The sequence below is a fragment of the Nannobrachium achirus genome, assembly GCF_963921795.1.
Source record: "Nannobrachium achirus genome assembly, chromosome: 3".
NCBI lineage: Eukaryota > Metazoa > Chordata > Actinopteri > Myctophiformes > Myctophidae > Nannobrachium > Nannobrachium achirus.
In genome coordinates this window covers 36,656,478-36,684,338 of record NC_137812.1, presented here as the reverse complement: position 1 = coordinate 36,684,338, position 27,861 = coordinate 36,656,478, and the positions used below count along the sequence as shown (strand labels likewise).

Genomic DNA, 27,861 nt, shown 5'->3' with positions numbered 1-27,861 from the left:
GTGTGGTGAGGTGGAAAGGTTCCTTAATGTACAGTGTCATTGATATGAATGTGTGACATCATCAGTAGTTGACAAGATACAGTAGTACTGTAGCAATACATTATAAGACAAGACAAACCTGGACTTGATAATGAACTGCGACGCGTGTGCGAGTGCATACAGTACAGCGTGTGTGTGTGTGTTTGTGTGTGCGTGTGCGTGTGCGTGTGTGTGTGTGCGTGCGTGCGTGCGTGCGTGTGTGTGTGTGTGTGTGTGTGTGTTCATGGTGGTGTGCTAAAGTACAAGTGCAAGGCAGGTGTGAAGATAAGGATTGTTCCCAGTATTGAGACGGTGAGGAAGGCCCACAGGAAGATCCTGTCCAACACCTGGGCCACAAACTTCCAGTCCTGGACCACCTGACAACACAGAGAGAGAGACAGACAGACCACAGGTGTCATTATGGGACTTTGTCAACCTTAAGTGATGCAATGCATCTGTCATTTTCGGTACACTACACACACACACGTGTGCACACACACACACACACACACACACACACACACGCGCACACACACACACACACGTATGCACACACACGCACGCACGCACGCACGCACGCACGCACGCACGCACGCACGCACGCACGCACGCACGCACGCACACACACACACACACACACACACACACACACACACACACACACACACACACACACACACAGAAATTCATTCTGAAGTTCTGAACCAGAACTGACAGAGAAAACCAGTAGGAACATTTGGAGCGTAAATGCATGAAAATAAGTGACATTCAGATATGCTAAGCACAAATCTCACGCGCACAGTAAAAATCCTCAGTGTAAGCATATCCATCCGTAAATCAGAAAACCAAATGCAACCACATGGGTCCAGGGGCCTATACTTACTTAGTCCGTTCCTTTTTTCCCTTACTCCAAATCTCTTGCCTGAAAACTGCCGATCTACAAGCTCACAACGCGTTGTGACACAATGTGTCGTGAGCTTGTGGATTGGCTATTTTTGGCACATTCGCCTGTTTTCACAGAATGCTCATTACGATATGTCCAAAATAGGGATTAAACAGGGGATTTTCGTGTGTGCACACAAGCAGCTTAGTGCACCTCTCGTATGAAGTGCTCCTTCTTGATGTGCCGACTGATGTAGCGCACTGAGTTGGTGGCTTTCTCCAACATGGCCACCCAAGCATGGTTCTCATCTTCCTTCCCTCCGAGAGGTCCTCTCTGCTGACCCGAGGATCCATGGCCGGGTATCCCCCTCCTCCCCGGACCCCCACGTGGCTTCAGCTCTGGGCTGCGGAGCTCAATGTCTGGGTAGTGGTACCTATGGGAGGAATCCATGTAGGCTATCTCATTTGTTTATATTTTACAATTTAGGCATTTAGCAGACGCTCTTAATCCAGAGCGATTTACAGTAAACAAGGAAAACACAAGGTAATACATCAAATGCATCGGACATGGACCAGGAAACTATCCTCAGTCTAAAGTATAATTAGTACAGTATAATATAAAAATAAAAATCACACCCAATGTGAAGTGAGCTTTTCATGAGTTAATTTCATTAAGTGTCCCGCAAAGCTTGGCCAATGAGCCAAGTGTGGGACATACGTACATCGATAGCGAAAATGCAAAACCTCCTATCTGAAAAAATTCACTTTGTTGGGAAAATGAAAAAGAAAAATCTGTGTTCAACACAAAAACCTTATATCTACTATTTCTACTATTTCTAGGTAAAAACCTCCTATCTGCAGTCAACAACATGCAGATAGGAGGTTTTGCATGTTGGTCATCGATATAACCTACATACCAACAGACAAAGCCAGATGTAGGGGCGGTTAGCACCGCTCAAAAAATAAATAAATAATCTGTACATTGAAACTATACACACTACAGGATGCTAGGTCTACAAATTCCATCCGTTATAATGAAAGACCTTTTGACTGTGTTTTGCGAAAGTAACCCCAAAGTACGGTAAGTAATAAAGGCATACGTAGTGCAAAACACAACATTGCAGCATTACTAACATTAAAGGACAACTCGTTTTAGTTGGGGCATGCATGCAAATGGCTAAATATGTATTTTTATACACAAGCCCATTCCCAAGATGCACCACAATCTTTGATGGGCAGATGTGACTTATGGGGGCTGATGTAAATAGTAACAAAGACATTTCCGGCTTATTGTGTCTAAACAGACATATTTAGTCACTTGTACGCATACCCCCACCCGCTGAAACAAAATACTAATATTGCTAAAACAATAGAAAGCAGTAAAAGTAAAAACATTTTAACACTCATGTTTTCTTTTCTCTAATTGCAATTTAAAATATGAATCCACAAAGTTGTCCTTTAATTGACAGTAAAAAGTTAACCGGTATTACATATTGAAACCCTGTCCATGATAACCGACCTGTCGGTGTGGCCCCTCATACATAACAGCTTGGGCAGCTTCTGAAGAAACAGGCTCTTCACCCAAGGGGCCATGGGGTGGTAGGTGGCCGACGAGCGGTGGTGGACGTTGATGACGAAGACGGTGACAATGATGGAGAAGGTGACGAAGATCATGATGAAGAGCAAGTACTCACCAATCAGTGGGATCACCTGAGAGGGGAACATGTTGGATGTTTAGTTATCGAAGGACAAGGAACAGAACATTGTTAGTCATTTGCAGTTCTCTAGAGCAGCGGTTCTCAACCTGTGGGTCGGGACTCCCAGGGGGGTCCCCAAATTATTTTGGGGGGTCCCCAGATGTTTAGCATTGTTTTCTAACTCAACAGTAAACAGACCAACATACGTACAGTACAAGTGTATCTGCAAATGTCTTAAGTGACAAATGAAGGACCTTTTTAGTACCTCTGGTCAAACATTGGCCAAACTGTCAAATATTAGAGGCAGAAATTGTGAAAATAGCCGATCTACATGCTCGCAATGACTCGCGTTGCAAGGCGCTGTGAGCATGTAGATCTGCTATTTTCACAATGGAACAGATCGAGTCAAACTAAATGTAATGGCAACTCATCCAATTCCAAGTGCTCGCCAGGGTGGAGGGGTCCCCAGTTAAAATATGATTATTTTGGGGGTCGCGGCCTGAAAAGGTTGAGAACCACTGCTCTAGTGGAGAAAACAAAGTCAAGAGCCAACCTACACGTTTAGGCTTTGGTGCCTAAAAACACATATGGTAATTACCTTAATCTAAGGTGTCAGAGATATGGTATACTGTTCCTATACTTTTCTGGCAGTGAGACAAACTAACAAACACACTTTTTCCTCAACATCTTTTTAGCGTTAGAGCAGGGCTATCCAAATTGGGTGCCGTGGGACCCTAGGGTGTCGTGACACAAGTCCAGGGGTGCCTCAGGATATTTTGATAATATTTGGAATTTGGAATCACTTCAGTTTAACCTCTAATACTTGCGTTCTTTTTCAGCCTATACACCAAGTGTTTGCCTATACACCATTGTGAGCTTGTAGATTGGCTATTTTTGGTGAATGTTCCCCCCAGAATAGGGATGCTGGGGTTTAAGTGGTTTATACGCCAAATATACAAGTTATTTTCAATAAACATTGGCCAAATTGTCAAATATTAGAGGCAGAAATTGTGAAAATAGCCGATAGCAGATCTACATGCTCACAACGCCTCGCAACGTGAGGCGTTGTGAGCATGTAGATCTGCTATTTTCACAATAGAACTGTGTTATACAAAATGTAATGCCTCAACTCTTAAGCTGGCCATACACTACACGATAATCGGGCCCGACTGAATCGGGTAGAATTAAACACTACAGGATCATTTTTTCAGATTATCTGGCCAGAGAATCTAAACGGGCTCACACTAGCCGTTTTGAACAGTCGGGCGCACCGCACGCTACAGGATTCTATTCCGATTGAGTCGGGCCCAAACACAGCAATAATAGATAAATAATTTATATAATGAATACAAAACGTCACTGTTCCGAGAGCTTCGCCTTGCAACACGCGCGCAGACGCACATACAAACAAACACATTATGTTATCCACTCACAAACACACCATTGCCTCACGCAACGAAAAAAAAAAAGCTTCAAATGATACTATGACTATGAGTTCACTTTGACGCGTTTCATGTTCATCCATGGATCAACTCTGATCGACTTTCCCCCTCTCTCTCCACTGCTAAAGTCAAGTGCTGCGCGCTGTCTGCTGGTGCTTCCCAGGGTGCCTGATTTATGATTAGTCGTATGACTGTGTTGCGCAGAGAACATATCAGATCTCCAAGATCAAACTGCGTCCCTCCGCGCCACATTGTAGGGTTTGTAGATCAGGCAGTGGGCGTGTAGGCCTACTTGCACTCGTGTGCTGTTCCCAATCCAGTCTGTGACTGACTGGTAGTGACTATTTCTGCTGATATAAAACAAACTCGCGACCATTGAGTTTTAATTCCCATCGCAAGCAATCATGATACAACCTGGGAGGATGGATGTGGATCATTATTTGAAATAATAAGCAGTGTATTTATGTGTATTGCTTTTTTTTTGCGGGGGGGGGGGGACTAGTTTTCAGTCCCAAATATACTGCAATGCTTTAAAAAGGAAAGGCCTATTATTAGGCCTAGCCTATATCCATTATGTTTCTTTCATGTCCGCTCCAGGTTTATCATTGTCAGTTTTGATAAAGTCATTTTATTTTATAATAGTTAAGGTAACGTGCGCGCATATTTTCTAAACCTGCTGTCTGTTAAAATACGAAACGCCTGGCTATGCGGGGCGCGCTGTGCCCGGAGTAGCCAGGAGTTGTTAACCCAGCTGGTAGATCAAACAACGAGTTGATGATGGCCCATTAATTAAGCTACACGCTGTACCTATGGCCAATTGGAACTTGAAAGGAGTAGAGATTACATAACTGCACCGTGCACGGACCATCAGAGAAAGTGACTGACGTGGGGTGAGCTGCTGTTGTAGGCTGCTTCCTTCCACCACGGACGGTTCAAGTTCAAGACAGGTTCAAGTTCAAGACAGGCACGTGTCTGCTTTTACTTTAGTGGCCATGGCCTAGGCTTTCAATCATGATTTCCCCTGTCTTTAAATTATCGCGGTGTGGGCGGATGGATCAATCAAATATAATCATTAAAAAAAGATCCGAGGGCACGGAGATCCACATCCAATGTCCCAGAGAGAGAGAGAGAGAGAGAGAGACAGAGAGAGAGAGAGAGAGAGAGAGAGAGAGAAAAAGAGGACGGTTCTGTCTGGTCCATTTGAAGAACTGTAATCCAGCATTTTGAGGTGGAAACATGGAGAATGCACAGGTGTATCATACATTTGAGAGTGAGAACCATAAGTTTAATGTAACTTAATTGGAGTTGGAGGAGGAGAGCAGAGCTGGAAAGTTATTAGCGAGTCCAGACTTGCACTAATTGGTTTGGCCTAGTTTTACGTCTTTGTTGATTGATTGATTGATTTCGTGTGTGTGTGTGTGTGTGTGTGTGTGTGTGTGTGTGTGTGTGTGTGTGTGTGTGTGTGTGTGTGTGTGTGTGGTGTGTGTGGAGAGAGAAAAAGAGATAGCTCTGTCACTCAGATGCTCAGAGACTTGCGCGGCTGCTGTAGGCTACCTATTTTCAATCAGTCCCCTGCTGCTATTCCAGACCAGTACTGATCCAGGAAAATATCAAACATGTTTGAAAAGAGTCGGGCAACCCCCGATCGTCCTCCGAGCCACTCGGCTGGGCTCCGAGTGGATCTGTGAGACCTCACGCTAGACGACGTTCATGCCCGATTGTCGGGCCCGTTTCAGTCGGTGGCAGCCCGATTGTCGGGAGGGTAATTAAATAGCCCGATTATCGGCTAGTGTGCGGCCAGCTTAAGTGCTCGTCAGGGTGGGGGGTCCCCAGTTAAAATAGGATACTTGTGGGGGCCTGAAAAGGTTGAGAACCACTGATCTAAAACATCACATTCCCACTCTGAAAGGAGACCCACTTTAGAGGAGGAAGGGATGATCTCCTCTATGACCAGGAGGAACACGGTGAGCGACACCAGCACGGAGGTGGAGAGAGACAGCTTCTCGCCCTCGTCCGACGGCAGGTAGAACACCAGCACGGTGAGGAAGGACAGGCCCAGGCACGGGATGATGAGGAAGAGCGTGTAGAACAGGGGCAGCCGCTTGAGGATGAAGGAGTAGGTGACAAACGGGTACCAGTACATCTCGTCCCGCCGGCTGCCCCTCATGCCCGTGGCGTTGAGGATCTCCCACTCGCCGTTGTCGAAGAAGTCCTTGCGGTTGACGTAGTGGTCGATCAGGACCAGGTCCACCATGTTGCCGTCGTAGGTCCAGGAGCCGAACTTCATGGAGCAGTTCTGCCGGTCGAAGGGGAAGAAGGTGACGTCCATGGTGCACGAGGACTTGTAGCTGGCCGGCGGCGTCCACGTGATGGTGCCGTCGTAGCGCACGATGGCCTTGGTCATGAGGGAGCCCTCGAAGCGCCCATCAGCACTGTAGAGGGAGGTGGGAGGGGAAGATGTGAAGCAATGAGGATGAATGGAGAAAGTGATATAATCAATCAATCAATCAAACTTTATTCATATAGCACAGTTCATACATCAGGTGTAACCCAATGTGCTTCACAGAACAAAAGAAGAAAAACATAATTGCAACCGTAGGTCACAGTTTACTATCAGAATCGCCACAGCTTGTCCGTATACGTCCGGACGTGTACACTTTTGTAAGGTTTGCCGCTCTGACATGATGCTCTGACTTCACCATGATGTCAGGGGAACAACACTAACAGAATCCCATTTATGCCCATATATGGAGTTCCCTGATGATGTCATCAATATTAAGCCCATATATAACAGGACTTCATATGGGAACGCCCATATATGGAGGCCACATCGGCCACATACCACACTAACAGAATCCATATATGGCCAAGACAGATGGCCAAGACAGCCCATATCTGTGTGGCTGGTTCTACAGACATCTCCATGTATGGGCATAAAAGGGATTGTATGTATGATGTCAGATATCATAGATGTCATAGGACTTTCACATAACAAATAACTGAGTAAGCATGTTTGGGCTCTCACAGGGCTCTCACTTAACTCCATATACAGTACATGGATCTCCATATATGGGTACCAGGGGTCTCCATATATGGGTAACTGGTCCGATATACATCACTGGCCAGATGGCCAAGACATGGCACGACCTCGCCCGTCATGTGTGTAAAAAATTGTCGTCCTGAGGCGCCTTATTACTAGTAATAATAGAAACAAATAACTTAAATAAAAGTACAATCAGTACAAAATAATTAAGACACTGACACTGTTATAAGAGTTGAAAGATCCCAGAGGAATGCGGAGGAATGAAGCCATGAAGTTTGTTTGTGTGTTCTTATCAACAGAAAACACTGCACTCAACAATATTAGACGTGTTCCACCGAACAACAACAACACTGACAAGCAACTGTTTGCACACACTAAAAGATGAGTCTGTGAGCTTTCAGCTTGATGCTGGAACAAAAAAGAACGATGCTTTGCTTCTGTGTTTTGACCTTTTCAGACAAACACCAGTGTTACAAAGACCCTCACTCACCTTCACGTCACGTGGCTAGTAGTTAGGTAGCCATAGTTACACGTTGAAGGTTGAATCTCCATATATGGATATAACCGACAAATCTCACTAAGTCTGACCTCACAAACCCCATATTTGGACCCGGACAACCTATAACTCCATATATAGAGACATGGCTGCTGACATCAGTATGACATCACACAGTACACAGATGAGCGCTATATAAAGGGTGATTATCGCTTCCCGGGATGAGATGCAAGCAGCTCTCGAGGAAAGACCACATCGCCTTCCATACGAGTCAGGATATCTGGCATTACAACCCAGATATCTCTGCGTTATAAAGGGATCTTCAGATCCATTATCCATTAGCATTAGTGTTGACATCTCGGTTAAGTTCTTACCGGACACCACTGCAGCGGGTCCTAATCCTGGACAACCAGTCCCTTTGAGTAGTAAATTACAACCAGAGCTACTAAACCCTACCTCCATTTGGTATTGAATATATATATATATTTTTTGGCATATGAGGGTCTGTGTAGCTCACTTCTCATAGAGGACGATGTCAGGGAGCCATATAGTCTCTGAAGGCACTCTGATAGAGGTGATTCCTCCATACTCATCTGGGTTCCATTGCAGCTTCACGTCAACCCACTCCTGTGGAAAAAATAAAACGCCACTTATTTATGGGTAAACATGCTTGACCTAACCGAGGTTTATAAGGAATTCATTGAACCTCTCCGGAATAGAGTCTGGCATTCATGCTTGAACAACCAGCTGAAAGTCCAAAAGATGAGTATATATGCCTGCTTGGGCTGTAGCTAAAGACATTACTCATCCACTCTGAAACTCTCTGCTCTCCTTGTCTCAGCCATGTCGCTATGAAATCAAGCCTGAAGGAGCTGCTCTCTCTGACAAACTGCTCTGTGTCAGGTAGGACCTAAGTAAGGACCACTGATAATAGTGAGGGCAAATATCTGAACATTATTCATAATCCACCATTACCTACTGCAGTGGTTCTCAACCTTTTCAGGCCGCAACCCCCAAAATAATCATATTTTAACTGGGGACCCCCCAACCTGACGAGCACTAAGAGTTGAGGCATTACATTTTGTATAACACAGATCTATTGTGAAGATAGTAGATCTACATGCTCACAACGCCTCGCAACGCGAGGCGTTGTGAGCATGTACCTGTAGATCTACTGCTATTTTCACAATTTCTGCCTCTAATATTTGACAATTTGACCAATGTTTAATTTGTCATTTTAGAGGTATTAAAAGGTCCTTCAATTATCACTTTAGAAATGTGTAGATACCCTCTATACACTTAAACTTTATGTTGGTTTGTTTACTGTTTTCTCAAAGTGGGTGCAGTCCATGGCACTCTAGGGTGCTGTGGTGCATGTCCAGGGGTGCCTTGGAATTTATCAATGTCACTTCAGTTTAAACGCCAAGTATAAAAGTTATTTTCTATGTGTCCTAATGGAAACAGATGTTCTTTCATGACATACTGTATCTTAGGGGGAAAGATTTACATATTCCACTGTAAAGTAATGTAATTCAAGGGTGCTGTGGAAGAAAATGTTATTTACAGGGATGACCCGAGGCAAAAATGTTTGAGAACCACTGCTCTACTGTATCTAACCAAACCAATAAATCAATATCTTTGAGTCAACACCTGCTAATGTGTTTATGCTCTGGATTGTCTTGTTTGAAACCATGTATTTTGTTTAAATACCCTGAATTTCAAATGTCAAATGTCTGTAATTTGTGAATAATAATTCAGACTGTACACTGTATGTTACACGATGCTCTCCCACATTAACATAATCATGTCATATGGTATTAAATAGCCTCTAAGGAGTTTATTGGGGATTGTAGCCTCGTAAATCAGCAAAGGTTTCCGGAGGAGGCTGGTTTACGAGGCTATGGGGATTGTTGTCTATGTTCTTTTTGATTGCTTCATTCTCTGTTTTGTTGGAGCTACAGTATGTCTACTTTGACTGCTCAAAGGACAAAAAGGTTGCCTTAATTGTACCACAATCAGGGGCGTCACAAGGGGTAGGAAAGTGGGACTGAGTTACTAGGGCCCAAGGTGGTGGAGGGGCCTTAATTATTTTATACTTTAGCTATTGAAAAATAGCAGATATACAAGCTCACAGCGCGGCACCGAGTGCCGCGCTGCGAGCTTGTAGATCTGCTATTTTTTAAAAGTCGTGAAAAATGTGTGCAAATCTTTGAATATATGTATTTGTTAAGCGAACATTTGTAACTCAAATTTTGCTTCTGGGGGGGGGGGGGTCCCTGGAACTCAATATTTTGAGATGGGGTTCTGTGGCCAAATACATACCATTTTGGGGGTCCTTCACATGAAAATGTTTGAAACATAGGTTTTTCAAAAAACCTCAGAAGGATTTGAAATATTCAAAGATTTTCAAGATTTTTCAAAAATAGCAGATCTATATCTGCTATTTTTCAATAGTTAAAGCACAGGGGCCCCGCAGTGAATCCTTGTACCCAGGGCCCAGAATTTGGTGTGACGCCCCTGACCACAATCACCTTATAAAACACAAAATAAAAAATAAATAAAAAAATAAATCAACACATCATAGATGTACTGATAGACAGATCTTTACCTGCCATAGCCAGACATTAGTGGTCATCAGCTGGTTCTTCTCATCCTGCCCGGAGAAAGGAAGAGGTGAGGGTTAGTTTTCCTTCTGTTTCATGTACGTTCGTAATGGTGGACAGATGAGGGTTAGTTTTCATTCTGTTTCATGTATGTTCGTAATGGTGGACAGATGAGGGGAGAAAAAGATAGAGAACAGATCAGAGTGCACTTAAGGACAAGTTGTTTTCATACACCACCTCGAAGTGTTACACTCCCTCATAGCTTCTCTGATGCAGCAAAAGCCACGGGCAAGTTATGCACGCATGCAAGCACACACGCACGCACGCACGCACGCACGCACGCACGCACGCACGCACGCACGCACGCACACACACACACACACACACACACACACAAACTGCAGTCTTAATGCCGTAGGGCCACAGATTAAATGGAACCGTTTGGGGGATTGTGTGCCTTGCTCGTGGGCATAGTCATACAGTATCTAAATGCTCAGAGGGAGATAGCAGCATTCATAACTCTCATAACTCTTTAGTGATCAGTTTCACTCACACACAAAATGCCCCCTCCGGCCTTTAATCACATAACCCCTTAGTTAGCACTCCCTCCATTTCTAATGGGTTTTACATAAAACACTGGCATGCAAATGAACGAATGGGAGATGATAAGATGGGTACAGCGGAAAAGAGTGAAAAGCTCCATTTTAAAATGTCAAATATTCTATCAGCTCACAATATATTGTATATATTGTATATATATATTGTAGGCCTATATATTGTGAAGATATTATTTTGTTTTTAGATGAACAACTGTGACCAGGGACATGCAGAGAATGTTAGAGAGGCAGGGGCTGACATTTCTAAAAGGGCCTTTTGGTGGTAATATCGAAAATAGACGGCTATTTTCGGTGCTTGATACCACACTGAACTAAGCATAATCAAGTGAATACTGGAGATGTGGCGTAACGGCATGGATTTCTACACAGAGAGGGCAATTCTTTTAACATAAGATGCTGCATTCAAGTTCAGGAGAGTTTGGACAAGGCAATTCTCTTGAATGCTGCCTTCAGGTATGGCATGGAAAGAGGGCATTTGCATTTATTTCACCATAGTAAAAACTGCATTCATGGTCTGGAGAGGAGGGCACTTTTTACAGACAGATAAAAGGGCAGGGGCTCAAGCCCCCTTTGATGTCTGTGTGTGCACGTGCCTGACTGTGATCAGATACAATGCACCTATAATGACTTGGGATGGGATGGGATGGACAGTGAAAGACAAAGAATTGTAGGAGAGGAGCTCAGAAGGGCCGCACCCTAGATGATGTCAGACATAAATTACGTCAGACAGAAAAGTTTTGGAAATACACTTATACTTTAAGATTTCAGACTGGAAACTGGACAGAGCTGTAAGGACAAAGTGGACTTGATGTAAAATCCATGGAACAGATTTTTGTGGTTTGTCTGCCCTGGAAAGGTACCCAAGCAGACCTAATTGCACACCCATCCGTCAGCATAAGAAATTACCTCGGAGCTTGGGAAATGTCAATGCAGTTTGGTGAAAAGACCACAAGGTGGCACTCTCTTATTTATGCAAGCAGTGGCTACATCTATGCTGAACACTTTGCTGAACAGTGCTGTGTGTGTGGTTTTAGGAACGGACAAGGTGTGTGTGTTTGTGTGTGTGTACTGTGTAAACATGCACGTGTCTGTGTACCAGTGTTAATAATGAATGGTTTCTGGCTGTTTTCAGCCCAATTCCTCTGCTGCCCTGAGAGACCATTTGGACCTCTCTCTCTCTCTCTCTCTCTCTCTCTCTCTCTCTCTCTCTCTCTCTCTCTCTCTCTCTCTTACCCCGTCCTCCACTCTATCTTCGACCCTCTATACTGTATATCATCCCTTCTTCCCTCTCTCCCATCCTATGTCCTCACTTCTTCTTTCAGACTTGCTGGTAGACTCCTCTGCTAACCTCCCACAACAACTTCTTAAGCTGTCTCATAAAGCCTCCCTCTCAGTCTTTACTTCACCTTTCTCTCATCTATTTGTCTCTCTTCTCTTTTCTCCTAGCTATACTTAGCAAAGACCTGTTCAACCTTTCCTTTCCCATAAATCTTTCTCACTTAGCATCAATACAGGGGTGTTCAACTTTTTTTCAGGCCAAGGACACCTTAGCAGAAAGAGAGAGAGACGAAGCAGGGTCCCACTACATATTGTATAAAATTAATATTATACCAGCTTGCAACAAGCTTGTTTTGACCCGATCTGATCATTACGTAAAAGAAATCTGCAGCATTGTTTTGATTTTTATTCTTCAGCCCAAAATGTAAAAAAAATATTACATTTAAATATCTGTGTCTATACAATCCTGTCTGTATCTAAGTTTCTTGAATTGTGATGGAACAAGTTAGGCTACTCTGTAAAACTAAAATAAACTAAACTCTGTAAAGGGATGTAAAATGTTGAAGTGTTGTCCCAATTTACTTCTATGACCAACATTATTTGGGATTCTTTTATAATTTTAATTTCTTTTTCACAAGGCAATGTTGCGACAACTTGCGAGCAGTCTGCAGCTCTTTTAGCAAGCTGTTAAAAATGACATGACGTTACAGTAACACCCAAGGGGCCAAACTCGTTCAGTAACGAGATACGGCCACTGGAGGTCGCTGTGCCAAAAGGAGTTGTCTCGTTCAGGAACGGACGAGACAAAGGGTTAACTTGGTTACATGGAGCTGCATGCATCCTGTGTTGTCAGTGAAAGACCCTGGTCCATACGTCATAACGTACTGTAGCTCGCAGAGAGACAAAATGGCGCGTCTAGGCTGCATTGATTTCTATTCTATGCTGAAACATAAAAAGGGCTTTATCTATGAATAAGGTGCAAAGAACGCCAGGGAAGCAGAGATCTGATTGTTTTCACGGCGACACTTTACCGCGATGGTCGGCGCTCTCTCCATTCCGACATGTCGCCACTCCGACATTGACTTCTTATTGTCGGAGTGGCAACACTTCCATAGAGGTTAGGTTTAGGGTTAGGGTTAGGTCTAGGGTTAGTGTCGGAAAGGAGACATGTTGTAATGGAGAATGGAAATGGCGTCATAGCGAGCCCAATAATAAATCAAATCTATTTCACCTGTGGTGGCACGGGGCTCTGTGGCGCCCTGGGCAATTACCCAGTATGCTCAGGCCATGCTCCAGCCCTGACCAGCCACAAACACAAACATTTTGCCCCCCTGTAGTAACTCCTAAGGGCTGCGGACCCCCTGTTGAAGACCCCTGGTACCGATATGCTATTGTTGGCAAATTGGCAAATGTTCTTCTTATCCATGAACGGCCACTTGCAAAACCACCCTCTACCTTTACCACTGTCTCCTCCCTCAAAATAACCACCAGCACCAGTCTAAAAATACTCTTCTAATCCCCAGAGGGAAGGTAATAGAACATTATTAGCCATGCAACATAAAGTAACCGGGACTTGTCTTTTTTTTCTTGGGCCATAAGCCACTCTCAGTCTCTTTTTCATCACTGTGAAAGGAATGTGAGAACACGTGATGCCTCCCTTAAACACGGTAAAATCCTCAGCGAGAGTAAGAAGAAGTGACCCAAACTGGACCCTAAATACCGTATAACACTACTGTGATGTTACTGTAATGCAGTGGTTCTCAACCTTTTCAGGTGCTTGTTTTAACTGACAAGCACTTGGAATTGTTGGAGTAGATGCATAAAATGTTGTTTGACTCTGTTCCATAAATAAATATGGTGAAAATAGCCGATCTAAAAGCTCTCAACACCTCGGATTGCGAGTTTTGCCACTTTGCCACATATTCTATATATTCTATATACCAGTTTTTATAGTACAGTTTGTTGATTACTTTTGATGCAGTAATGGTCTTTTTTCTTTCTTTTCTTTTAGAGGTATTAAAAAGGTCTGAAAAGTCCCCAAAATCACGAGGGGTCCTGGTCCACAGGTTGAGAACCACTGGTCAACAGTAGAATCGTTATCTGGACCAGAATCCTTCCTCCTACTTTCTGAGAGACTGTCAAACTCATAGGCCAAGCTGACATTACCTTATATAACCACAATCCCTGTCCTACGCCTCCTGGCTGTCAACACTAGCCCCTGTTGCTCCTCACTCGTACCATATTTCTTCATTTCAGTGCTGCACTCCTCCTTTAAACACAGCCAACACTCCAACTCCTCCAGGGAGAATCCATATATTATCCGCTAACGAGATTTATGCTTTCAATTCCAGATCTGTTGTCTACTCAGCTCCCCAAAGAAATGTATACATCGTGATCCTTACTCTCTCTCTCTATACTTTCACCCTCCGAGGCAAAGTCTACGCCAGATGAGACACATTGATCTATGCTGCTTTTAAAGCAAATACGATCATCCCAAATATACTGTACACGGGTGCCAGCTTTTGTTTCCTCTCTGAATTATTATTATCTATTCTTTTTTTCCATTATCAACTTTCAATTAAGGTTTTGCCCTTTCTCTCCTATACAATCACTCAGCTGCATTCACTCTACTGTTAATCACTAAAGAAGAGGGCCAGAGGCTTGTTTTACTTCCTGTCAGATAGTCTCTTCTGCTCGCTCTCTCTCTCTCTCTCTCTCTCTCTCTCTCTCTCTCTCTCTCTCTAACGCCACTGTTCTGGCCTTGCAAGTACCTTTCTTCCAGTTCACCTGTCGAAGCATCTATGATTCATGCTTGTGAGCTATGGTGGGGGATGCTTCCTGTGTGTGTGTGTGTGTGTGTGTGTGTGTGTGTGTGTGTGTGTGTGTGTGTGTGTGTGTGTGCGTGCGTGCGTGCGTGTGTGCGCGCGCGTACATGCACATGCGCATTTTTTTAGTTGATGTCATGCGTTTTCTGCTTTTGAAATTGATGTTATCCTAGATAAAGTACTATGTTCTATCCATCTGTCTTTCAATGTTATATGAGATACATAAAGTGTGGTTCCTGTGTAAATAAGCCTTTTAGTTGACCTTGTACCAGTGATTTGTGCTGTCATCAGTGTTGGGAAAGTTCACTTTAAAAACGAACTAGTTCAAGTTCAAGTTCAGAACTTCTAAAATGAACTAGTTCATTTCATAGTTCATAATTCTATATTTTGAACTAAGTTCATCGTTCCCCAAAATGAACTAACTTAGTTATTTTTCGTTCTTTTTTTTAACCATAATTTTTTTTTATACTTTTGGCTATACAAAAAAAAAAAAAAGAAGTAAAAAAAAAAGAAGAAAAAAATATATATAGGTCTATATATATATTATATAAATGTTTAGACGTTGCTGCATGCTATTATTTGTCAAAATTATTGACACAGCCCATAGAACCACACACAGCAATAATTTCATCCAACTTAACATTGAGGTGCCCACAATATTTATGTGCCCACTGTAGAGCCCTGCAAGCCCGACGGGACCCGACCAGGGCCCGGCCCGGCCCGCCAAAACGGGCCGGGCTTGGGCTCGTTTCGAAACTCACCAACGGGCTTAGGGCCGGGCCCGGGCTCAGAACTAGAGCCCTGCACGGGCCTGAAAAGTGGGGCCCGGCTCGGCCCGGGCCCGTGGAATTAAGGCCCGGCCCGGCCCCAAGCCCGTTGGTGAGTTTCAGAAACGAGCCCGGCCCGGCCCGTAAGCCCGTCACTTTATTTAATTAATTATTTCCATGCGTGGCTTTCACTGCTGCGCGCAGCTCTCAGGGGGAGTCAAGGGGAGTCCATACTGTCACAGACCACCGAAATTTGCGTCGGAAAGGTCCGGTTCAACTACAAAATGACATCTCTTGCAACTTCTGAAAAGGATTACTCCTAATTTGAGTTCGGAAAGCTGCACGCACGTCAGAAAGTCGAAACTTTCCGACGAAAACTATGGTCGGAGAGGACGGAGACTGGGAGACGTATGTACAGCCCTCAGCTGTGCTCGTCTTGCGCTCTGATTAAAATAAATAATTCAGTCTACATCACAACACAAGTAAGAAATCTTCCTCCACCCACCGTTTGTTATGTATATATCCTCACAGCAGAAAATTAGACACTGATTGATATTATTGTCGGCTTGCCGTGGTTACAACAAGCCACAGCCATCTCGTAAAATACGGAGTTTCGTCCAGTTAGCCTACTAAAGAGTAAAGACGCATTCCGTAATGAACGGATACGGGAGGTCGGGGAATCATTACAGGGCGATTTATTTGAGAAATGACTGTAAAATGGGTGAATCTACAGTAGTGCTCCTAATTTTCTAGTCTTGCTGTATGAGTCGCAGACACAGAGTTTGTGTGAGTGTGAGACAGAAGAAAAGCCGCAAAGCCCTCGGCTGAGTCGGCTCGTCGCGCCCATTGGCTAATGTACTCATGTCACGACCAATCAGAGCCGTGTTCGGCCGCGTTGCTATAGATACGGATATAACCCATAGCCTAGAATACTATAGGCTATGCGAGGCAGCTGCTGTCACTCACACTCTCCATTCTAGCTATGCGCACAGCCGCACACAGAGACGTCATGTGTGAAATTCACAGCGCGAAATGTTCCGAGCATGGTTCTGAGCCCGGCCCGGCCCTAGGCCCGTTGGTGAGTTTCAGAAACGAGCCCGTCCGGCCCGTTTTTGGCGGGCCGGGCCGGGCCCTGGTCGGGTCCCGGCGGGCTTGCAGGGCTCTACTCAGAACCATGCTCGGAACATTTTGTGCTGTGAATTTCTCACATGATGATGACATCTCTGTGTGTGCGCTTAGCTAGAGAGTGTGGTGTGTGCGAGTGCTGCCTCCCATAGCCTTTTAGGCTAATGGCCTTCTAGGGTATGGGTTCTATCCGTATCTATAGCAACATGGCTCTGATTGGTCGTGACATGAGTACATTAGCCAATGGGAGAGCCGCAACACACTCACACAAGTCTACTCTGCGTACACAGCGAGACTAGAAAATTAGGAGCACTACTATAGTTTCTAGTTTCACCCATTTCACCGTCATTTCTCAAATAAATCCACCTGTAATGATTCCCCGACCTCCTGTATCAGTTACGGGATGCGAGCGTACGTCTTTACTCTTACTGGACTCTGTATTTTACGAGATGGCTTGTAACCCACGGGCGGCAAGCCGACAATAATATCAATATCTAATTGCTGTGAAGATATACAGTAACATAACAAACGGTGGGTGGAGGAAGATTTCTTGCGTTGTGATGTGTGTGTAATTACTTGCTGTGCTGTTGTGTTGACTTCTTTCTTTTAATCAGAGTGCAAGACGAGCACAGCTATAGAGGGCTGTACATACATCTCTCAGTCTCCGTCCTCTCCGACCATAGTTTTCGTCAGAAAGTTTCGACTTTCTGACGTGCGTGCAGCTTTCCGAACTCAAATTAGGAGTAATCCTTATCAGAAGTTGCAAGAGATGTCATTTTGTAGTTGAACCGGACCTTTCCGACGCAAATTTCGATGGTCTGTGACAGTATGGACTCCCCTTGAGAGTGCAGCTGCCAGCGCGCAGCAGTGAAAGCCACGCACACAAATAATTAATTAAATAATAAGGTGACGGGCTTCGGGCCGGGCTCGGGCTTTAAATAGCGGCACCAAACGGGCCATGGGCCGGGCCTGGACTGAAGTCCACGGGCCAGGGCCGGACCCGGGCCCACATTTTAGGCCCGTGCAGGGCTCTAGCCCACTGCCTAGTTCCCAGTCTTCCTGCACCCTTATTGTGAAGGGCTGAATGTAATAACCATGTTATTGTCTCATTGTGTGAAACATCATAATATTCAAAACAAATATTTGACTCCAATTGATTCCCCACACAGTATTGACTTGATATAGCAATAAAATATATATATTACACAGCAGTTGTGGGAAAACTAAGACATTGTTCAAAAAACACATTCCGATTTTGGTCATTTTGGAAATAGGGCAAAAAATATATTTTTCTTCAATCCATTGTCTTGACTCTCGAACCAAAATTGTTCTATAGACCATAATCTACAAATTGGAAGTGAAAAATAAACTTTAACACACATTTGAAATGAAAACAAAAAATTACATGTACAAGGAACCCCACTAGAAGGCATACGTTTCTAAACCTCGCGCACAGCATGTTTCCGCGTTGGTTAAAATAGCTGATCTACAAGCTCACTTTGTCTCATGGATGCGACGCGTTGTGAGCTTGCAGATCAGCTATTTTCGCCGCGCAACACACATAGGATAAAGTATAGTCAGGCTTGCGAGACACGTAACGAGGAGGAGATTCACAGTGCAGCTGCAGAGTGCAGACAGCACCGCATATCAACGTTCACGAGGAGCTGCGTGCAGTGTGTGCTATTGGAGCATGTGAATGAAAAGAGAGATGAGAGGACAGACGACCGCGGAGGCGCGGACCGCCGCATGAACGGCCGACGAACGCCGACGAACTCCGTTCACGGGCGTCAGAATGACCGCGTTCGACAATATCGTTCATCAAGCGAAAACAACTACGTTCAGTTCACGTTCGCCCAAAATATGAACGTGTTCATGAACGATCGTTCTTTGAACGCATTCGGGTACAACACTGGCTGTCATGAAACTGTACTTTTTTTCTATTGAAAACTTCTGATAAATTCTTCAATCAATCAATCAATGTGTGCGTGTGCGCGCATCCTGCATGTGTGTGTGCGTGCACGTGTTCCCGACCTAGGCCACGTTTGTGGTTGTCAGGAAATGGAAATTGAAGACAAAACGAGTGATTCCAATTAGATGTGACTGAATCTCATAGGGTTAGGGACTTAGGGTTGGGGATAGTGTAAGGATATTATGGAAGTCTAAAAGTCAAAGCAGCATCCTCTGAAGCGGTGTTTCTCAAAGTGCGCTTTTCCACCCGCATAGAACCGGTTCGGGTTCTTTCTCCCGCCTATGGGATGAACCAGAGGTGAGCTTTTCCACCGAGAACCGAGTTGGTTCCGAACCATAAAAGTTGGTTCGGAACGGGGACCACAAAATCCTTGGTTCCTCTGGTTCGATCATGGTTCAATCTGGTGGAAACGCAAGACGGTTCTTGGCCAGTTCGCAAGAACGACCCATGGTTCCAAGAAAGTTGAACGGCACTGGTTCTTGAACCAAGGTTGTTTTGGTGGAAAAGGCCCCAAAGTGGATTCCTGGGACTCTGTGGGTTCTTTAGGGGGAGGTCTAAATTGACCCATACAAGTCTGTAACGGGTCCATTTGTTTCCATTTGTATACTGTCAAAGTTAAGGGGAGAACTTGAAATGTAAAAGAAACACTGCTCTAAAGTAAATGTCTGTGTATGTATGTGTGGGTGGGTGGGTGCATGCATCAGCGTGTCCTCCTCACCACATCCACCAGCTGGGAGATCTTGAGGCCGAAGCGTACGGTGATGGTGTCGTTAGCATGCAGGACGGGCCGCACCCACTTCTGGTATCCTCTGAACAGGCTCTTCAGCAGCGTGTCCTCCAACTCCGCCAAGGACACAAACTCCTCTGGAGCTGAGATGAGCGAGACGGTATGGGAAGGAGGGAGGGGGGGAGGGGGAAGACACAGCAATTAGCTAAAGGAAGTGAGAACAATATTGGATTTTTGAACAAGGGCAGTGAGGGAGAGAGAGAGAAATAGAGAGACAGAGAGACAGAGACAGAGAGACCGAGGTAGTGGCGTCAGTTCAGCAAAAGCTAAAGTATGGCAACATGACTGGTGTGTTGCACTCGCATGTGCAAGACACCGATCATGTTGACATACCTTAGCAACAGGCGTGATGAATTTATTTGAAGAAGTACTTTTTTTTTCTTCCTGTAGCCAAGCCATACCTTGCCATACCCAATTGATGCCTCTGGACAGAGACAGAGAGGAAGAGGTGGAAGGGAGGTAAGTATAGATAGATATGACTCAGATGAGCTTGTACATTATGCAAGCACACACACACACACACACACACACACACACACACACACACACACACACACACACACACACACACACACACACACACACACACACACACTGTAGGACAAAGCACAGTCACGCAGACACACACACACACACACACACACACACACACACACACACACACACACACATTTTCACACAAACTTCACCCTTATCCCAGAGTCTCACCAGCAGGTGTAGGGAACATAAAGTACATGACAGCAATGCGAGCGCAGCCGCGCACACACACACACACACACACACACACACACACACACACACACACACACACACACTCATGTACCAGTGACTCCAGACTGACAGTCGGCTGTGACCGAGGGAACGCATCTGGGATCCCCAGGCTGACGAAACGATCACGCTGACATGATCACCTCCGACAGAACAATCACCAGGGGAGACAGGCCGAGCTCCGAGTGGCGTGTGCAGCCAGGCACACGACATAATAGTCAGTTAAAGACTGTGAGCGCTAGACAGCACTGTGGAGGCACTGTGCCCTGACTTTAGCAACAAATGTTTAAGTGCATACAGCTGAGGGATAGCAGCATGTCTCCTCGCTGAACTGTGGCGAGTAGTGCATGTTTCTCTCCATGACAGGAATCAACAGGAGGCTTGTCCCAAAGATAGATATCTAGATCTACCCAGACATCACTGTTTGAACTCTCGGATGATGACAGTGGTGGAAAAAGTACTCACATTTTATATGTAAGTAAAAGTATCAATACTGCAATGTAGAAATACTCTGTTAGGGTGCCCTCAGACCAAAATACCTATGAGAGTGGAATCCGCGTTCCTCCAATGCATTTCAATGATAAGGGAGCATTTTTTGCAGAAATCCTCTGCTGGCATGAAACCGCTTCACTCTCATTGAAATGCATTGGCGGAACGCGGATTCCACTCTCATAGGTATTTTGGTGTGAGGGCAGCCTTACAAGTAAAAGTCCGGAATTCACAAAGTACTCGAGTAAAAGAACAAAAGTATTGGCATCATAATGTCCTTAAAGTCATAAAAGTACAAACGCATTGTGAGCTTGTAGATCGTCTATTTTCAAATAGCCTAGGTATAAAATAGGGCTAAAGTCATTAATGTATGTTTTATAATATTGTAATTTATATCTGCAAAGTAACTAAAGTTTTCAAATAATTGTATTGGAGTAAAAGTACAATATTTGCATCTGAGATGTAATGGAGTAGAAGTAAAAGTATACAAATACTTACAAATAGTACACAAATAACTCAGTTGTAAATGTACTTAGTTACTTTGCACCACTGTGAGTGGATAATATTTGTTTAGTTTTATACTTAAGAGGTGTTGAATGATGCTGAACTTCAGCTAAATTGGGTTTCAGAGGAGAACTTCTCAACTGTATCTAAATACTGCAATAATCCCTGCGGTGTCATCCAGTTCAGTTAACACATAATTGGACTTTCAATTTGACTGGAGAACAATTAGCTTTAGTGGCTAATTTTAAACACAGCAGTACGGTGCATGCATAAATGAGCCCACCCCCACACCACACACCCTTAGTCCCCCATATAGTAACAGGAATATTCACTGGATTGCTGAGGGAGGGTATTATGAGGATATTTCTGACCGCGGTACTCTGCACTTGAAAGTTAACTGCATAGTGAGTGACTGGATGGCTGTATCAGCTCATGAGTGCTGTGAGCATTCCACAGCATTAGAGAGTGACATTTCGCATGGGCACTGCCTGTGTTGATGTTGGTATATAAGGAGCCTTACGGGTACATTTATACAGGGACGTGCAGAGAATGTTAGAGAGGCAGGGCTGACATTTCTAAAAGGGCCTTTTGGTGAAAATATAGAAAATAGCAGACCTCGCGACGCGTTGTGAGCTTGAAGGTCGGCTATTTTCGTTGCTTGATAGCACACTGAACTAAGTAAGCATAATCAAGTCAATACTGCATGGATTTCTACACAGAGAGGGAAATTATTCAACATAAGATGCTGCTTTCAGGTATGTCATGGAAAGAGGGCATTTGCATTTATTTCACCATAGTAAAAACTGCATTCATGGTCTGGAGAGGGCACTTTTTACAGACGGGTAAAAGGGCAGGGGCTCAAACCCCCTTTGGTGTCTATGTGTGCACGTGCCTGCATTTATACTCTCGAGGACAAATGCACACTCAGGATTTCACAGTGCAGAAAGAGTAGAGATAGAGAGAGAGAGAGAGAGAGAGAGAGAGAGAGGAGGAGGTCTGAGACCCAGAGAGTGGTTGACAGGGAGGCGGGGGAGATGGAGAGAGCGAGAGGAGATGAGAGTGCGAGAAGAAATAAGGTTGACGTAATCAGCCTCTCTCCCTCTCTCTCTCCCTCTCTCACACTCTCTCTTCTCCCTCTCTCTCTAAAAAAGAAACAATGCATAACAGGGGGAATGGAGAGGCGTGATAAGGGGGAGGAGTGAGACAACATGTCCCAGAGCAATTTCATTCTGAGCATGTGGGGCGGAGGGGGGGGGTGGAACAAAATTGGGGCAAAGCAGTACGAGACAGAAACAGAATTAAAACAGACAGAAAGCAGATAGGGAATAAGAGAAGGGAGAAGACATCTCTCCTATACCTCTCATCCTCTGTATATGCGCGCGCGCATGCACATGTGCACGCTAGGGATGGGACCATACGTGATATTATCGTTTATCGTGATAAAAAAACACTCGCGATAATCGTATCATGGAGATTTCATTAATCGTGATATCGTCCTCCGTCATGCACTGGGATCAAATTCATCAGTCTCTTTTTTAGTCTCTTTTTTTCACTCTCTATCAAATGTCTTTGTTGCGACGCGTTGTGAGCTTGTAGATCGGCTATTTTTTGGCAAATGTTCCGCCACCAGGATGATGGATTTTGATTATCGCGATAATAACGTAAATCGTGATTTCTTTTGTCACAATAATCGTGATATGACACTGTCATATCGTCCCATCCCTAGTGCACGCACGGCACGCACACACAGACAGACAAACTTTTTGTGGTAAAGAATAGAATAAGAAGCCGGAAGAAGGAACAGACGAATAAATCAGTGAGAGAAAAAGATAAATCCATTTTCGCCTCTAGAAAGCCAGCTATCTCTCTCTCTCTCTCTCTCTTCCTGTTTCTCCATTCTCAGTCCAGACATTCACAGGCATTATGTTGAGGGCAGAGAACCACGTGTGAGGGTACAGTAAGAGCATTATGTTCTTATTGCTGTGTGCCAGTGTTTATGGGGGAGGAATTTAGGCTGTATGTGTGCACTGCACGACATACAAAAGAATGTAGGCTACCCCAAATCATCCTCACACATCCTCTCACTCTCTTTTACGCACGCACTGTTTCCGACACGCTGCCCTGGCTTCATTGCAACTAATTATATAGCAGTATATACTGTACATCAGGCCTTACCTCGCTTTGCATCAGATGCCCTGCAGAAAGTCTGTGCACAGACCTGTCTAAAGATCTGACAAACCGCAGTACCCCAAGCTCCACAATGTGGTGTGTGTGTGTGTGTGTGCGTGTGTGCGTGCGTGCGTGCGTGCGTGCGTGCGTGCGTGCGTGCGTGCGTGCGTGCGTGGTGGAGAGTAGATGATGGAGTTCAAGCAGAGAGGGGCTGGTATTGATTATTTGTGGGCATGGGGGAAGGGTAGCTGCTCTGTGATGAAATTAGGATGCATTGTATTTGTGTGTGTGTGTGTGGGGGGGGGGCATCTTCGCCAGCACTCTCCTCCATCCTTAACCACTTGAAACCTAGCAGCATCCCTACTCCGGGGGGAACATTCGATGCTTGTAGATCGGTAATTTGTGGCGAAGAAATTTGTTTTAGACGTAAAGAAACGGTCAAACTACTGTACAGTTGCAACTTGGGTTCGTTTTACTGAGACGAGGGTTCAAGTGCTGAACTACCCCAGGGACGTGCAGAGAATGTTATTGTTGGTACTTGATACCACACTAAGCATAATCAAATCAATACTGGAGATGTGGCGTAACGGCATGGATTTCTACACAGAGAGGGCAATGCTTTCAACATAAGATGCTGCATTCAAGTTCAGGAGAGTCTGGACAAGGCACTTCTCTTGAATACTGCCTTCAGGTATGGCATGGAAAGAGGGCATTTGCATTTCTCATAGTGAAAACTGCGTTCATGGTCTGGAGAGGGCACTTTTTACAGACAGGATAAAAGGACAGGGGCTCAAGCCCCCTTTGATGTGTGCACGGGCCTTACCACCCCCTCCCCTGCATCTCTCTCTGCTGAAGCATGGACCCTTATAACATAAAATTGTGTTGCATATTACACTTTTTTGTCTTTTTTTCTTCTCTCCACAAGACTGAGACTGATGTGTCCTCACTGTTGAGTGAGAAAACAATGTTAATGCACATTAAGTTAATCATCTCCTTAATCTACTCCCATCATTACCAGGCATCAACCAACACATTCAAAACCTCAGGCTGAGTGTGTCAACCAGAGTGACTCCTCACAAAATCGACCCCTCCAATGTCAAGAACTAGAGACTGGTAAAACTCCTTTTCCTTTCTTTTTCTTTCCAAAACTAGTGGACAGGTTGTTTCTAGATTTAGCTTTCCTCTCCATCTCTCACAGAGCAACCTTTTGGATCCCAACCAGTCTGAAAACAATTCCACTGAAACAGCACCTCGTCCTGACATAATGACGTGAGCGAGTGAGGAAAGAATGATTCAAAGGCATGTGTTTCCCATCAGCCTATCCTGATGTGCCTGTATCCTGAATTGGATGCTGCCCCCATCCAATTCAAAATACTTGTACCGGTGATGACCTACAAGGCAATCAAGGGCTTGGCACCCTTTTAAAGTTACCTTCAGGACATCCCCCACACTTACAGCTAACACAGGATGACTGTCCATTCTGGCCAAGGCGTCCTAGACTCCTCTCCCTCCTGCATGGGTCCTGAACCGGGAAAATCCTGTTTGGCCGGTGTAGCGATAGGGCGGTGTAGCGATAGGGCGGTGTAGCGACGGCGAAGTGGACTAACAGGGGCAAATGTACGAGCGGGCTCTCCTACCGTACTGATGATGAGCAATACAATGGTTATATGTCACAGTTATTGTCCACGACATTGCAAGCGGCACGAAGGCCAGCGGCCGGCGGAGCGCCGCGCGAGTTACGAAGCCGTGGTGAATGCAATCGTTATATTTATGCCCAGGCATAAGGCCTGGGCAAGCGCACGATAAACGCATGAATGGGATGAAGATCGCTTGCTTTACAGTCTGTTGGAAAGGCTCCCCCTGTTAGTACACCGCCTTATCGCTACACCGCCCTATATCGCTACACCGCCCTATATCGCTACACCGCCCTATCGCTATACCGCCCTATCGCTACACCGCCCTATCGCTACACCGCCCTATCGCTACACCGCCCTATCGCTACACCGCCCTATCGCTACACCGGCCAAACGGGACTAGCCCCCTGAACCATGGAATGACCTCCCCCTCACTCAGGACTGCACACTCACTCCCTACTTTTTGCCGCAGTCTGGAAAACTCACCTCATCACCAGCCTCACTGCTAGAACTGCTCATTCCTTATATATCTTCTTGTTGCCTATTATGTTATATTATATGTACTAGATCCTTAACCCTATCCTCTCCTGGCCCTAAGGGACAGACACACATAGAGTTGGATATGGATAAATAATACCCATATGCAGCCTTATACAGTATATTACTTGATATTATGGTCACCCTATTATAGTCACCCTTTGCCCCTTATTATGATGTCACACCTTCCCCCTCTCTAATTGTCTGGACTCTAGGGGCATATACACGGCCCATGACCCGTGATTGGCTACGGGGCATAAACACAGAAACACAGACATACATAGATTTGGCTAATTGTGGGCTCGCTGAAAGGCGAGACCAGTATGTTATACCAAATCTTTATAGGTCAAGTTTATTCTCCTAAAAAAATGACAGACAGTACAAAGGCAGGGCCCTTAGCCAATGAGGAGCAGCGTTCTAGGTGACATCATCACCAACAAGTGCGACCTGATATAAATAACAACAACACGTCCTTACACTAGGCCCTAGGGTTCTTAATAGAGGGTATGCGCATGCATAAAGTGAATACCAAATCGAGTGGCAAAGTGAGTGGCATTAAACTTTGTTTAATGCAGTCAGATAGGACTTTTCTATTTGGATGTATGCATGGGCTGTCAAGTATTTTTTTTTGCCAGATCAGTAGGCGATCCTGCATAACTTCTGGGTGATGATGTCACGTGCATACTCTATACTTTGCACCTTGTAAGTTATGTTGGATAAGAGTGTCAGCTTATGCCTGAATTATCTTTTTGTTTTGTAAATCTCATGATCACCTTGGTCTACAACAGTGGTTCTTAACCTTTTCTGGCTGTGACCCAAAAATAATCATAAATGAACTGAAATGGGGACCCCCACCCTGACAAAGCACTTGGGAATGCAGGAGTTGAGGCATTCAATTTGGTTTGAGTCGGTTCCACAGATAAATATTGTGCAAATAGCTGATCTACAAGCTCACAACGCCTCGCAACGCTCACAATTGACATCTGAGGACCCCGCAAAATCATGTGGGGGGGGGGGGGGGTTGTTTATTTGTTTCTATGGAAGGTTTCTAGGCTGTTTGGTGGTGCAACAGTCATGCCTGAACAGCCCTGGAGGCTAAACAGACACAAAGGCAGATTAATCACTTCCATCAACATGTCATCACATAACATCCTTCTCCTTCTCTCTCTCTCTCTCTCTCTCTCTCTCTCTCTCTCTCTCTCTCTCTCTCTCTCTCTCTCTCTCTCTCTCACACACACACACACACCACACACACACACACACACACACACACACACACACACACACACACACACACACACACACACACACACACTACACACACTGAGTGCATCTGACTGGCTCTGACAGGTAGATTTATGGGCTGCCAGGAGAGACTCTCCATCCCAGAGATTGGAGTGGTGTAAAGGATTTACGGTAGAATGAAACCATCAGCTGGGGCGATGCAAACACTCAAGAGAAAATAAACAAAGCTGTACAGGCAGTGCACTGTAAGGGCCGTTTAAACATCTAACTTGAAGGGAGTAAGTAGTAGGCCTAGTAGAAGGGAGTGGGACTACTCCTGGAATAGGGCATACAGGCTACTCCTTACCACAGCCCCAGGAGGGCGCTACAATCCCACCCTTCAATAAATCATTTATGTGCTCTGTTCGCTTGACCCATACATGCACCCATGTTTGTTTGGTTTCTTCGCTGCCCCGTACTGGAATAATAGCATAATTATATGAATGATTATTTTTGTATGAATTTAATTAAGTAAAATTTTGTTTAAATTCTCGTCACTCCTACTACCCTATAGCCCCCACAAATAATATATAGGCACTGGGGTGTCGTGCCTTATGGCAGCGCAACACTAGGCTACTTAGCCTATGCCTATGCAGATGCTTTTTGGACAAACAAAAACAACCTCGTCGTCCTGGTGTCAGCTAACACAGTTCCCATCAATCAATTGCATCGATCAGCGTTTCGCCCAGTGTGTAGCAGAGTGTAGGCTATAGGCTACATTCTACAAGATACATGCATTATTGCTGTCTTGTCTCTCACTTACCTTCAACGGTGGCATTACTGGGAGTGCAGGACGACAATAATAATAACCACAACACCGCAACTGCAAACTTCATGCTCCCCTCTTCACATCGACGGAACCGATTCGTTCAGTCCACACAGCGACAATTAAACCACTAGATCATTTCCCTTTAAAAGCGTGTGTTG

General features: G+C 44.9%; 1 protein-coding gene across 1 annotated transcript; it reads right to left on the bottom strand.

Moving 5' to 3' along the window:
- Positions 1 to 260: 260 nt before the first annotated feature.
- Positions 261 to 27,770, bottom strand: LOC308281417 (neuronal acetylcholine receptor subunit non-alpha-3; the record flags this gene model as incomplete). Its single annotated transcript, XM_080721589.1, has 8 exons — positions 261 to 395; positions 1,115 to 1,334; positions 2,420 to 2,610; positions 5,958 to 6,471; positions 8,096 to 8,205; positions 10,187 to 10,231; positions 19,481 to 19,632; positions 27,698 to 27,770. The coding sequence occupies 8 exons, from the start codon at positions 27,768 to 27,770 to the stop codon at positions 261 to 263; spliced, it is 1,440 nt and encodes a 479-aa protein (XP_080577715.1).
- Between the last annotated feature and the right edge of the window lie 91 nt (positions 27,771 to 27,861).